Here is a 14,984-nt window from a genome sequence, read left to right on the forward strand (position 1 = left end):
AAGGTTGATAACAGCAAATAAAATAAGCCTGTTCTAAACTGACTTCATTTTTAGACTGACTTCTTCCCATAGAGCATCAAAATAGAGGCCAGGGCTTGCAACAGAACCTGCTAAAATTCTCTGTAGGTTTAATTATAGGCGTGCAATGTAGAAAGTGGTTAGCAGCAAAGGCATTGTTTCTTCTGTCTTGCAGATGGGATTATTTTGATCGTCAGCTGAAAGAACACCTGTGAAGTGAGTTCTTCAAGAACCATAGACAACCTGCCTGCTTTGTGTGAGTTTTCCTGTAATGTAAGCATAAAGCAACATACTTGGGAACAAAAAACCCATCGTGTGCACAGTAATGGTGTGCACGTGTGAAGGATGCTAATCACAACTCCAGCATCTCTACTTGCAGGCTTTCTTGTATTATCGCCATGCAAGTAGCATAATCGCCTTTGTAGGCTGTACACAAAGAGGAAGGAGGTCTTTGTTCGTGTTTTTGGAAGTGATGTGGGGGCAATAAGTTGGACAGTAGTTTGTGGCTATCTTCCTTGAAAGCCTTTTCCATTGTCAAAATGGAGGAAAGGAAACACACGTGTCTAAAAAAAAGATACCACAAGTTGGAAATAATCTATATTTTTTCATCTTAAAAAGTTACGGCTACATCTTTTCAGGGAAGAACACCAGTTGGTCAGCTTTGGGTGGTGCTAGCTGCCAGTGTTGGTGTTCTTCAGGGCATTTGTGTGGCCTTGGAAGCAGCCTCAGCAAGGAGCTAAGGAGAAAGCTCTCATTTCATTCCATCCAGAGCATTTCTGTGAGACAGTGTGGAAAAGCCATAACCTGCATGTGCAGCTTTATGTCCGTTTGCAAACTGTTTTACAGAATACTACAAGGAAATCAGCAGGGGAGTTTTCTCATTTGTATTTCTCTTGGGTACATAGTCCTGTATCAGTGATGGAACAGTCTGTGCTCTGTTTGGGCCCATTAGTTTTTTATTCTCTTCAGTGCCCTGTGGTTGGCCTGTGGCAGCGTTTCCTCCAGATGACCCGTTGCTTTGATGTTACTTCTCGTTTTGTGTAAAAGTCACAACCGCGGCTTTGTTTCTGGATTGTGTTAGAGGTGGCTTGTCCTCACTGTTTCTAACAAGGCAGAATCACAGCAGCAGAGGAACCCGGACAAAGTTAGAGCGTACATCCCTGATAGCTGCTGTGTGCTGTTGGAAGGAGAGAAACTACAGAATTTACCCTTTGTCCCTTGTGTCTGCATGGAGAAGATTTTTAATCTAATGTGAATTTTGTGCTTGCAAATCTTGTGAAAATTCTCCATGGAACATTAAGATTTCGATTTTATTTTGAAGATTTCTTTAAAAGTGCGTGTTACAAACACATCCATGTGAAAACTGAGTATTTGTTCATCCAGCAAATGTTGACATCGATGATGTGAAGATGTTTTAATTTTTTTCTCCCTCTCGCTCCATGCGTATTATACTTGATAGTAACATGGTTGATTTTCTTTCCCTGTTAGTCAAACGCTCTCAGTTTTAAAGCTTCGTGGAAATTAGTGTGGATTTTACAGAATCTGACCTAGGTAGTGCAGAACATTACCTTGCAAGAGGGCAGATTAGGGATCCTTGATAAAACAAATGTTGTGCTGGGCAGCATCCCGTGGTGTGCTCCGAATCACTGTGGCCATCACCATGTACTTCATATAGAAAATGTTACCGGCAGATTTTTTTTCCCTAGCCCTTAGCTTTTTTTTCCAGATTGCACATGACTTTGAAACTGTTTGAGATATCAAACCTGTAATTTTGACTTGCAGTATTTTTGGAGTTTGCATCGCAGTTTTTCCACCATTTGGTTTGGATAAAATCACACCCTTTAGGGAAAACAGTTTGGCTTTAATACTTCATAGCGGCAATGCAGATTGCATGAGTAGATTGTAAAGTCTCCCTCAATTCACAGCTGGTGTTTTATAGCAGTTCCAGTTCTTGACAGATACAGCTCTTAAAACTAAAGTCAACACTTGTTCTGTCACTTCTGAAATAGTCATGGGGAGTAGAGAGGGACTCTTGTCTAAAATGCAACAAGCAGAACATATGTATCGCTTTCCATGTTTTTGCTTTTCAAATGTGACGAAACTTTGGATGAGTGTGTTCAGCAGGGATTTTGGAAAACTTTGTTGAATTAAAACGAATCCATTTCACTGCCAAAGCCAGATAGAGTGGGGTATGGTTTTGTTTATAGCAGTACAACTGATATTTTTCAGCTATCTCACTGCACTATCTTAGCAGTGACAAGGATTGGAAAATGTACCTGAGGAGCACATCCAAATCCTTCTTTCTCACTTAACCTCCCTGCGTCACAGTGTAGTCTATCATGTATAGTGAGATTTTGCATAAAGCCACTTAAAATCTCTACTTTTGTGGGAAAAAAAAGCATAATGTATAAGGGTAGAAAAACTTGGCAGGAACAGATAGTTTGTCATTTGAAAATAAACTCTTGATTTTTTTTTTTTTTTTTAAAGTTAAATGGAAAAGCAAAAAGGTATTTTCTAGTTTCACAGTGACCTTGGACTGAGTGCATTTGAACATCATCAGAAGTTCTGGGATATTGGTGTTTTCTCCTAACTGCTGAATTGCTTGTGTGTAGTATTTCTGAGTGACCATTTGAGATTGCACTGAAGCCAAGCACAATGAAACTAAAAGAAATAACCATATTCAAAACCAAGAAGCAGAGCTGAAAATGTGGCCTTCAAATGATTTGACCATCAGAAATGAGGAAGATTGTGGGATGATGCAAAATACATATGTTCTACCTGTTTCTATTGTATCTGTTAATTGGGAGTTAAAGAAGTAAATGTCAAAGCCTTGTATTCTGTTTCAGGACTAATTTTGGCTTGAGTCAGATGGTCTGAGTCAAATTGTGCTATTGTTAGTTCAGTTTTGTCAATGCTTTCCAATTTTTTGTTAGTGTAGTCCCAGACTTACTGGAAATTGTGACTTTGAGCTGGGCTGTCCCTTCCAGCCAGAATTACCCTGCAATCCTGTGATTCTGTCAAATAAACTTTCCAGTGGGAGCTCTGTGCTGACCTACCCAGCCTGTTTCTACCTATGGCCTAATTGGGTCTTAGAGCTGTTTCCCCAGAGGTGGATGATGATGAAATCTGGTTTCTTTTACATCCATATTGAGTAGTAAATGTATGTGATGTGCTGTTGGCGAGCCATGTAGCCAGTCACTGGAGAGTAGTTCCAAACGTAGTGAGCACAAGGTCTCTTGAGCAGCTAAAACGTGTTCCTCATTAAAACTCTTGATGAGCCTTGTGTTTACATTGCATTTGTGAAAGTGAGGTATCGGATGGTATTTGTTGATTTTCACAAAAGTTGTCTATTTTTCTTTCTTTGTCTCATCAAATGGTGCTCCAAGCCGCAATAACCAGTGGATTAGTGGGGAAGGTTTGTTATTTTATGGCGAGTCTGGATGACCATCTGCATGAATGTGAATTATAGTCTTCGCTTTCAGTTCTTCTGTGGGATATGTCGTGGTGCCAAGTAATCGTAGACCTGCTTTCTAACTTTGTCTTACTCTACAGAAAAGAAAGGAGGGAAACAGTTAATAAAAACTAGCTCCATAAATGTCACAGAGTCATAAAATTTTCCCATTTATTGAGAATGGTCTCCACATAGGGAGACTGCGTGATGTGCAACTAATGGTGTCAGGAGCTATACGCCGTCTTGCTGCAAAGACTCTGATTTCACAGTCTTTTATCTAAATGACTGTTCTGGGCTTTAAGAGATATAAAAGGAATGTTAATTGCTTCTCAGGTTGATGTCTTTACATTAAAAAAAAAAAAAGCAAGCATGTGCAGGATTGCTTGAAATGTTCTTCCTAGTGCTGCTTGACTGAGCTGGTTAACAATCTACAGTCAAAAGGCCAGCTCAGCCGAGTTTCAATTCTTTATTTTTTTTTTTCATCGTCTCTTCCTGTTACTTTGTTAACTCTTTTCTCCTAATCTCTCCTTCTCTGCATCCCTCATACTCTGATCGTACTAGCATTCCATTGCTATCAAATGACTGTTTTCTCTTACCCTTGGAAAGAGTCATTTTTTTCTTCACAAAACAATATTGACATGCAAGCCACGGTGTAACTCCATTGCTAAAGGTGCTGTGAATTGTGAACTGAAATCTGCTGTAAGTTCAGGACCTCTTGAGAATGAGGGAAGACCGTAGTGAAACACCAGTTTGCTGACTTAGAAATTACAAGTGTTTTGGATTCTTGTAATTCCTGACAGTTTAAACCAGGTGACACTGCAGTGCTGGAGTTTCTCCTACCTCTTCCCTTTGCCTGGTGTGTGCAGGTGCAGAGGCTCACAGTTTGATCATTAGCTCTGGGGTGCTTCCTAGGATTAGGCAGTGCCACCCGAAACCATTGCTTGAAGAGAAGTCAAGTGATGTTAGACTTGTTTCAATTTGATGGTGGTATTTGGAATGCCCATTTTTTTCCACGTTGAGTATAAAAAATAAAATGTGCACTTATCCAGTGAGACATCCAGGTTTTAGAAATGTCTGTGTGTGTATCTAAGGGGGAAAGTAAGTGTGAACTTGTGTATGAACCAATTACTCAGGTTGTTAATGCTGATCAAGTGCTCATATGCAGTGCAATTACTTGGTCATGCTTAAGGACGTTACCCTTACAGTACATCTGGTAGTAGTTTTTGCTGCAGTGTCCAGAAATTGTATGTAGGTTCAGTAATTTCTTAGATAATCTTTAAAACTAACTTAAGGTGTTCCTTTTGTCATTCGATTGCCTATTGAGGTGCCTAAAACTCTGTCTGGGAATTTTTGAGGCTGTGTAGCAATTAAAAAAGAAAATAACCTGTGCCTAAAAAGCAACAGAATATTGTGAGCCTTAGATGATTAATTTTCCTCCTAGTTCTCCCTCCTTGTATTTTGAGAGGTACTGGGAAAGGAACATGTGGAACAGACAAAACTCTTCTTCCTCCTTTTTTTCCCCCAACCCACCCTTCATTCCAGATGTGAGGGGGGAAAAAATGTTTTAGAAAAACCCAAACAATCTGTCCATTAGTTTGTGAACTACTTATTTGATAAGAATGTTTATATACTTGTATGTTAATGAATAGGGTCTCTGTTTAAAAATTGAACAAGGTCTAAGTCAAAGGCATAACTGCTACTTACTTGTAACAGGACATGGTTAAAAGGGTGTCTTAAATTCAGTCTTTGACTGTACATGTTACATTTTTCTTGCTTCAGTACGTACCAGTTTTACTTCAGGCTCATGGTCTCAAAGCCCCATTCAAGATTTGCAGAATTTAGGGGACGGGTTGTATCAGCTGTGATGGCTGCTGAGAAACGTGTGTCGCTTTCTTACAAGTCTCAGACCAGGTCTTTTAATCTCTGATTTTTATTTACTTCTTTCCACTTAGGTCGCGTATCATTGTGAGCAATGGCCCCCTTCTTACGGATATCTTTCAACTCCTTTGAGCTGGGACCTGTGCAGAATCACGGGGAACAACTACAGCCTTTCTGTGCTATCAAGATGAAGGAGGCGTTGACTACAGGTGAGGTTACAAATGGTGATGCTTTTCTGAATATGAAGAAGTTTTTGAGAAATACTGCAATCCCTCTTAGGCTGTGAATGGTAATGAGTCCTGCTGTTCCTGTCATGCCAGGCACTTCAATGTGAGCGTTTCTTTCAGAGTGGGAGGAATAACAAATGACTTCTTCCTATATCCCCACCTTAAAAAAAGACTTCTTTATTAGTGCTTTCTTGTATCGTGGCTTTCTTGTACTGTGCGCTCAGTGCTTGGTAGGGTGAAGTCCAAGATCTCCAGTTTCTTCCTTCGCCACCAACACAAAACTATTCACAAAATATGTGGGGAATATGTCGCCTTTCCACAGCTTAAGGTGAGTTATGAATTTTGCACGACAAAGGTTTGCAAACGTTAAATAAAGCATTCTTCTCTCTGGTTCCACAAGTGTCAGACTGCACTTGCAGAAGCTCTGCAGGGGAGGGAGTGATGGAGAACCATGAAGAGGGTTCTGAACTGCAGCAGGTTTGAGAGAACCATCCTCAAACGTAGTATAGTAAATGATCTTTACTGACTTGGAGGATGGATATCAATGAGAAGTGTAGTTTGTTGTTGTTGTAGTAACTCGGGCATTTTGGCAGAATTATTTGTTTGGAATGACTTGAACCCAAGGTCTTGTTAGCACCTCCCTGTTCAGCAGGCCCTCAACCTTCAAAGACTGTTTCTTTATAGAAACTGGTCCAAAGGTTTATAATATTTTGTGACATTTAGCCAGAATGCATCACTGCAGCCAAACAGGATGAGAGGGAATTGCTGTGCTGGGTTAGACCGCAGACACCTAATCCTGCATTTATGGCTGTAGGGCTTCACAAAACTTCAAAGAATGCAGGAAAGGGTGAATTTTCTTCTTCATCGCAATGTGATTGGGCTTTCCCCTTATTCCTGAGGTAAAAGCTGCATTTAGACTTCAAACAGAATGTGCAGTGCCCCTTCCAGAAAATGTTGTCATCAAGGAAATGTGTTAAGGTCCAAAGAACCAGTTTCCTAGTCTGGTGGGAGAACCTCTGAAGAAACAGTCTTGAAAGTGTTGCAGCTGCCCGAATGTGTGGAGAGGTGGAAGTGGTCTAAATAAATCCACTCATTTTTCAGCTGTCTCTTTTTCAAAAGTAGAATTGTCCCAACATTCCTCCTTTTTGCTTGCATGTGTCTTTGAAGTACTGAAAAAGGGGGGAGGAGAGTGCAGTGAACCTTGGAGCAGTGACTGATTGGGGTAATTGGGAAAGGAAACTGATGCTCCCATTATCAGTTTGACAAGATCTGGAATAACTTTTGTTGGATTTGCATGCTGACCCATGATGCAGGAAGAGCTTATTGTATAGAAAGAAGAAAGTCATTTGCCTAATGATTCGGCATCGAGCCAATTTGCAAACACGTACAATGTTTTGAAGCCAATAGCGTCAGCAGAGAGACAAGGGAGGCCTGACCACAAGAGGGGTAAAAAGAGTGCTCTTCTTATAGGCTGTTCTTTGCTGACGCTTAAGTGTTCATTTGCAGGAAGGTAGTGTGATCCACGACAAATCTTCATTAGTATGATTTTAATTACAGAAGCAGCACAGCCAGGCTGAAAGTTGTTGCTAGTAATTCAGATGACTTCTTTCAGTTTTACATAGGATAAAAATGTATACGGTAACTGATCAAAGCAGATATTAATTGGCACATGGGAAAGGGAGAGTCCTGCGAATGGACTGAAATAGTTCTCTCCCCCTCTAAGAATCCTGCAGAGTATTACCAAATATTCTGTAAACTGCTGCTGCTTCTGCAAACCCTGAATTACTGTCAGAGGTCCTGCATTTCTCATATTCCCAAGGATGCCTCCTGACGCGTGCCATTTTTGACGAAGGAGTCTGGCTTTAGCAATCCAAAAAATAGGCTGGTGTAAAAGCCTTGCTGTGCAGACAGCCTGCTTTTAATTCCACCTCAAGTTTATTGTCCATCCTAATAATCTCTAAATTGTGTTGTGTTTGCGATTTCCCCATATATTTTCACCATAATATTTCTAAATTCTTCCATAGTTAAGAGTACCAAGTACAGAGCTCTGGAAGTAGGTTTGCACTGTTAAGAACTTGAGTTTTTCTTTCTGCAGTGTTCCCCAAATTCGAGATAAAAGCTTTTGGCTGAGTAGAGGAGGAATGCTGAAGTTTGCGTTGAAGTGGAGGAGGTCCTCAGGTGGCTGTTTCTGAGCATTTCAGAGTGCCCTTTGGCAAGCAGGCTTAGGTCTGCCTGTCAAAGCTGTAATTCGGAATGCTGTTGTTGGCAGGCATTCCCTAATAAAGAAGTACAAGGATGCTATTTGCTGCTCTGGTTTGGATGGCTCAGCACAATTAAGTGGAGTGCATCGAGCAAGTTAGCGATGAATGAACACCAACTTTGCCTTGAGTTTCCAGGAAGATTTTAAAATAATACGTACATAATTCCTCCTTCATTGAAGTGAATGTAAATTCTATTGCTAGTTTTAAGCGACAGACCACACTGCAGCTTCCTGGGGAAGAGTCCAACTATTTAATCTCCTTTGCTATATTGCCTTGCTATCATAAGAACAGATGACACACTTAAGGGAAAAATGGATCATTCAGAGCTGGAGAGGCACTTAGAAAGCGCTCTTATTGCAGCAAATGATCTTGATAAATAGCAGAAATTGTGCAGAATGTACAAAATTATATTCAGTTACCTGAGCACAAATGGGGAATAATTTGCTTGGCAGCAAATCACAGAGAAAAACTGGGGACGTGGCATCGTGTGCCAGAGTCACCGTGAAGAGCTGGATGTGGTTGCTTAGGAGGCAGTATCATTTTGGATGTGTTGATAAGACACCCAGATCTAGAAATATGCTAAAGCTTGTTATAGCTGTTTTCTGTGCCTGAGTTAAGGACAGGAAGAAATTAGCTCAACTGGTGGCGAGAGAGACTGAAGCTGTGTATTAAGAAAAAAATCCATCTAATAAGAATAGCAAAGCACTGTAAAACTCCTCCTAAGGAAGGAGTCTGCAGAGACACTCTTGTGGGAGGCTGGCTAAACATTACAAAAAAGTTAAGATGTTTTTTGAGGTCCCTTCAGCCTTTTCCTTATTCTTTAACTACATGAAGTCTGGATGCGCTAGAGAGGACAGATAAGGCCTTGTAATATGCTTTAAAATACAGCAATTGTGGCAGAGATTGAGTACAATGCCAAGGAGAATGACTTATGAATGGAAGTGAAATGTTGGGATAACTTGGAAGCAGATTAATGAAATGTGGAGCTTTTCATTTCTCAGCCACCGGTTCCAATTTAAACTAGGTCAGTGTAAGACGTATCTTAATTTATCTTATAGCAGCAGGTTTTCATGATTAGGTGACACGTCATGGAGATTGATACCAGAAAGCAGCCATGCAAATCTCCCTGTCAAGTTGACTGACTAAACCAGCTTCTGGATTCCAGAATGGGATTTGTCTCTCCTGGTCTCTCTGGCTGCGCGTTAACACCTTCACTGCCTTTGTATGCCCTGTTTGTCAGGGTGAGCTTTGCCTTCCAACTCATGAATGTTTGAACATGAATGTTTAAACTTTGTCCCAGCCACAGTACAAGAAGTAGTAAGTCTGCTTTTGGTTCCAGTACAAGGATTCTCTCTTTTGTTTTTATTCTGTTGAGTTTAAGTACTACATCTTGCCAGCAGTGTGCCCAGGTGGCCAACTGCATCCTGGCCCGTATCAGAAACAGTGTGGTGAGTAGGACTCGGGAGGTGATCGTCCCCCTGTACTGGGCACTGGTGAGGCCCCACCTCGAGTGCTGTGTCCAGTTTTGGGCCCCTCATCACAAAAAAGACACTGAGGTGCTGGAGCGGGTCCAGAGAAGGGCAATGAAGCTGGTGAGGGGTCTGGAGAATAAGTCTTGTGAAGAGCAGCTGAGGGAACTGGGGGTGTTCAGCCTGGAGAAAAGGGGGCTGAGGGGAGACCTTATCGCTCTCCACAACTACCTGAAAGGAGGGTGTAGAGAGGTGGGGGTCGGTCTCTTCTCCCAAGTCACAGGCAATAGGACAAGAGGAAATGGCCTCAAGTTGCACCAGGGGAGGTTCAGGTTGGATATTAGGAAAAATTTTTACACTGAAAGGGTTATTAAGCCCTGGAATGGGCTGCCCAGGGAAATGGTTGAGGCACCATCTCTGGAGGTATTTAAAAGATAGGTTGACATAGTGCTTAGTGACATGGTTTAGTTGTTTTTTTGTCCGTGTTAGGTTGATGGTTGGACTAGATGATCTTGGAGGTCCCTTCCAACCTAGACAATTCTATGATTCTATGATTTACATTATTTGATTTTACAGTTTCTGTCCTTTTTTTTTTTTTTTCGCTGGCTTTCAGAGAGAGGAAAAACTCTAGTTCAGAAGAAACCCACCATGTATCCAGAATGGAAATCAACTTTTGATGCCCACATTTACGAAGGACGGGTGATTCAGATTGTGCTCATGAAAGCAGCAGAAGAGCCATTGTCTGAAGTGACTGTAGGTGTGTCAGTCCTGGCGGAGCGATGCAAGAAAGGCAACGGCAAAGCAGAATTCTGGGTAAGGAACAAGATTAATTCCTTAAACTTGCTGACCTGGTTATGTTTCTTTCAAGCTGAACAGATGCCTTATGCCTTTTAAACTATAAGTGTTCGATTCCTTTAGCATGGTTGGCAGGGCTTGCAAGGCAATTATTTTAGCAGCATTTTTGAAGCAGATAACGTACAATCAAAGTTCAAGAAATTGACAATGAAATCCATGGCATTAGTGTTTGAAATAATGGCCTATATCACATCGAGTGCCTATTTTATAAAGCCTAGCAGTTTTTAGCAAATAGCAGACGTTTAAATTGCATCTGATCATTGTAATTCATCCAAAGAAAAAGAAAGGTGAAGCTTATTCCAAGGCATTTCCATTGAGAATTTCTAATTTTATTTATTTATTTTTAGTAAATTTTAGTTAGCTTGATCCTGCTATAGTGGGGATCCTTTAATCCCCATTTTTGTTATCCTGGTGTATTTTCTTGCCCCTGTGTCCCAAACAATTCTTTGTACCTGAAGTCAAGGAGTACGGCATCTTGCGAAGTGTCATCTGCTCATGTATCGTACTGAGTGCAATTCTGAGTAGCCATCTCAGAAATGTAACAGGGGAGGTAACGTTAGGGTTTAATGTAGTTTTAAATTTAGTAATAAACATTTAGTCTAAATGCCAGTAGTCACGTAGTCAAACTACATAAACTCAAACAACAACTTTTAAATAATTGTATGGAATGGATTTCAATTAGCACTGTAAACTCCAAATAAGCAGAAAATTTAAAAATATAAAATATTTTTTATTTTGTACGTCTAAAGAGAAGGGAAAGTGACAGAGGAAGGGAGGGTCAATACCCTGAGCCCTGTTTTCTGAAATGTCAAAGGTGTTGTTTCATTGATTTAGTTGATGTGTTGCAAAGAATTTTCAATTAATTAAGTGTTTAATGATGTCATATTTATAAAAATCCATTCTCTAGCTTCTTTTTCAACTTTCAGACCCAACTGAAGTTACTGTGTTCCTGGTCCAACAAAAAGGGTTGTGAGAATGTGATGAGGCATTATTGTCCCAGAGAGCTCTATAAAATCTTGAAGCAACTCGAATTAATGTCCCGAATATTAAACATTTCTCCAAATGCAGAAATAAGATTCAGTGTGGAATATCAGGATGTCCTATCATTTGGGTGAGAGCTGTCTAGCTGGGTGGAGAGGTGCTAGGTTTAGTTTTGCCCATTATCCAGGTGCACGTAAAGCTGTGCTCAGGCAGCTTGCCCAGAAACTACATGTATTTGCTAATACAGGAACTGCCCATCTCTGTATTCGGAGGACAGGTAGTGCTAACGAAACATTTGCTAAATGTGAGCAGGTCTCCTTAAAATCTCACCCATAGTCTTGTGTCCAAAGCCTTCTGGAGTGGAGTGTTGCTGAACCTGCTGGAACATGAACCCTACAGGAGACCTTTTTGTTGCATGGGCTAAAGCAGGGTGAGCGGGGAGTAACAGTTCCTGGTTACATCCAATTTGATGAGCATCTCGTTTCTGACACAATTGGCAATGCTTCTCCTTCCTTGGTAGGGGATGGATACATGAACACTTTTCTGGATATATGAATGCTTTTCCTGAATGCTGGATATGAAGAGGACGGAGTATCCAGTTGCTTAGCTTAGTATGGGAATACTTTTTTAAAAAAACCTCCTCTTTTCTCTCAAGTCCATTTTTTTTTTCCTGTAAAAAACTAACTACCTTGCCAAGAAGATCTCAGAAAAAAACCTTTCTTAAAGGGGTGCTTGATATTGAAGGGGCTTACAGATTTTGCTAGGTCAGTAGGATCTCACTGGTTTGTATTCACCTGTTACATTCTGAAATCATACACTTTTTCCCCACACCTTAACTTGAATTCTGAGACGAGCCATTATTCAGAAGAGTGGTTAAAGCTAATAATGATCAGTTTTAGCCTAACTGATCACTTACAGCCAAATCAGTGGTCTGAAGGCCTCTGCTTATTACCCATAGAACAGGTACCACACAGGTGTCATCAGCGTTAAACTTCCTCTTGTACGACCTCAGTTGTGACTTGGACAGACCATCGCGACCAGCAAAGAGACCTTAGGTCACCTACCGTAGGCTATAAAGTTGTTTTTGTGTATGGAGAGGCAGCCTGTCAGAATTACCTCTAACTAACATTTTTGCCTTCTGTAAGATTTGTTGGGCAAATGTTTTGAGTGTCAGACACTGCCTTAAAGATGAAAACTTAGTCATCATCCCAGTAGGATAATGGGATTTGTGGGGGTATGTTCACGAGTATATCTAATGTAATTGTGGTGGGTTTTTTTCCTCCCAAGTTGTATTTACTGTTAATCCAGGGATACTTTGCTCTGTGCTGAAGTGAAGAATGAATCAGACCCTTTCATGCTTAATAGCTTCTTAGGTTTCATGAAGGTAGCAATTTAAGAATTAGCAGCTACTTTCTGAGCACAGGAACTGACCTCAGCTATTGGCTTAAAAGGCATTTGTTTTTGCTGGTCTGTAGAATTTGCCACAGAAATCGTGTGTAATGGTTTGAGGGGAGAAAGTAAAATAAATTTTGATGATACCACTTTTTCTGATTACAGAGAACAGTATTTGATATCTCTATGGTTTGTACTCTCAATAAACATATAAAGGATTGTACAGATTATTTCTTTTAAAACTGAGTTCCTGTGCAAATTGAGTTTACTAATAGTAGAAACAGAAGTCAACAAACTTCTTTGCAGAAACGGGAAAGGGACATGCAAAAACAATGTGACCTTTGACTGTGCTGAACTTTTGGGTGGACATCAAAGCAGTGCAGCAGACTAGTAAAAGCAATAGAATAAAAGCCCCTGGTTCAGCTGCAGCAGTGAGATATGGAAGAGGATTGTGATCCAGTAGTTATCAAATATTATACTTTGATACCCTAAAAGGAGCTGTTTAAATTCCTGAGAGTTTCAGTCAACCACATACTTCACTGTTGGTATCTTTCTTTCCATAGCTTGACCTGCAACCTCAGGGGAAGGTGCTCATGGCTGTGCAGTATTTTTTGGAAGATGCAGGTAATGTCAACTGTTTATTTTCAGTCAGTTATGTAAAAATAAAATTTTTTTCGCGTTCCTTTTGTGGAACACAGGATGTAGCTCACAAAAACCCCAATCATCTGGTAGCAGATGATTGCTACTGAGTAGCATTTTCTGATTTTATTGATTTGTTTTGTAGGCTTTTTTGTTATGTGGAATCATGGTTGCATTTGTTCATTTCTAACCTAAATGTTTCTAAATGCCTTTGTGCCCTGTACTGCTGTTGCATTTAGCCACTTTTGGGTCTTTAATATGTCTATCTTCGTGTTTTAATGCAATAGAAGAGATGTAACGATGAGTGAAAGGTTAAGTGTTAAAATGCATATCTGATCAACGTTCTGCCATAGCAGTTGAAAAAGTGAACAGTCTGTGTATGTCAGAAATCTACACACGCTAATTGGAGAAGAAACTAGGAGGTAAGAAAAGATAGTTATCTAAGGGGGGAAGTTCTAAGTACAGTAATAGAAACGAGTATTTTGGCAGGGATTTGTGTATCTGTGGGATTCTTTCCTAAAGGAAATGATGTAAACCTCACAACTTGCTTAGCTAGTGGCTAAAACTTTCCTCTACTAGAAGTCACGAAACCATTATTTCTTGGGAATTGAACTGGTCTGTCATATTAGCCTATCTATTGGTCTTACATGGTTTAATACTATGTGTTTGTAAATAATAAGTGGAAAGAGTAAGCAGTAAGTTTTAAAGCATCACTGGGGTTTTTTTCCCCCAGATATGTACGAGGAACATAGTTCTGCTCTCATAGAACAAGTTAATTGTGAAGGTACCATACATTTTTGTACCATATGTGCAATCCGTGTAGTAGTTACTAGAAAAGCTACTAAAGATAGAATGTTATACGCAGTACGTGACATTTCAGAGTTGACGTTTTATCTCTGCGATGGCAAAAAAACAGCATATAGGCTCGTTATTTCGATCTCCTTCATGAGAAGTTAAGTCTTTAAAACAAAATTTTAAAAAATTGTGTGTCTCTGAAGAGCCTGAAAGTAAGAGCGTTTCTCTGAAGATCGGAAGCTCTCTGTTTACGCACCTGTAGTATTCTGGTTTGTATTCAGAACTGTTGTGAGCCATTATATTAGAAAACCCTCCTCTTGGTCTTCATCACGGCTTTCCTGCGCAAGGCAGTTTCATGGGGCAGTGGTATGAGAGTCTGTCTATTTAATGAGACGTACAGAAATCCATGTGTCCGGGAAACTTAGAAGTTTCTTAACCAAAACTGTACAAAACCAGCTTCAGTGTTCTCAGTCGCCCGTTTGATGAGGCTGAAGCTTATTTCCTACTCTCCACACAGACATGAGGAACAGTAGAGATGACGTTAAGTGAAAACCTTCCGTAAGTTGCTATTAGCCATTAGTAGGAAGGTAACACACTTCTGTGCTCTAAGTACTAAAATAATTGTACTTAGTTATTGATCAAAATAATTTAAAAATAGATACAGTGTTCTTGCAATCCTTTCATTGCCTTTATTAGGGATTACAGATGGTAGTGGGTGAAGCCTAAATACCAAACAGATTATTAAGTCATGCAATCATACATTAATTGGCAAGTTAAGATTCATGTGTAAATGCTCTTGTTAGACCTTCTCCTTTTTAACAACTTCCTATTTATCTTCTGCTTTATAGAAAATTACTCACTGATACCTTTATGGTAACCAAACCTCAGAGGCAGTGAAAACTCCCTTTCCAGACATTTATACATCTACATTTTGTGAAGGAAAGTCGCTCAATCTGATATTTGCAGTGTTCACATCAAACATCAATACATTTTAACATACTAATGGTCAAAATTGTAG

General features: G+C 40.1%; 1 protein-coding gene across 1 annotated transcript in view; it reads left to right on the forward strand.

Annotated features, from left to right (window-relative positions):
* Positions 1-5,441: 5,441 nt before the first annotated feature.
* Positions 5,442-14,984, forward strand: part of PRKCD (protein kinase C delta) — a 29,320-nt gene continuing 19,777 nt past the window's right edge. The window contains exons 1-3 of the mRNA XM_074152865.1: positions 5,442-5,556; positions 9,918-10,117; positions 13,096-13,156. Of these exons, the coding sequence (XP_074008966.1) occupies positions 5,442-5,556; positions 9,918-10,117; positions 13,096-13,156 (376 nt within the window). The remainder of the gene's footprint in view (positions 5,557-9,917; positions 10,118-13,095; positions 13,157-14,984) is intronic.

The sequence above is a fragment of the Numenius arquata genome, chromosome 8, assembly GCF_964106895.1.
Source record: "Numenius arquata chromosome 8, bNumArq3.hap1.1, whole genome shotgun sequence".
Taxonomy (NCBI): Eukaryota; Metazoa; Chordata; class Aves; order Charadriiformes; family Scolopacidae; genus Numenius; species Numenius arquata.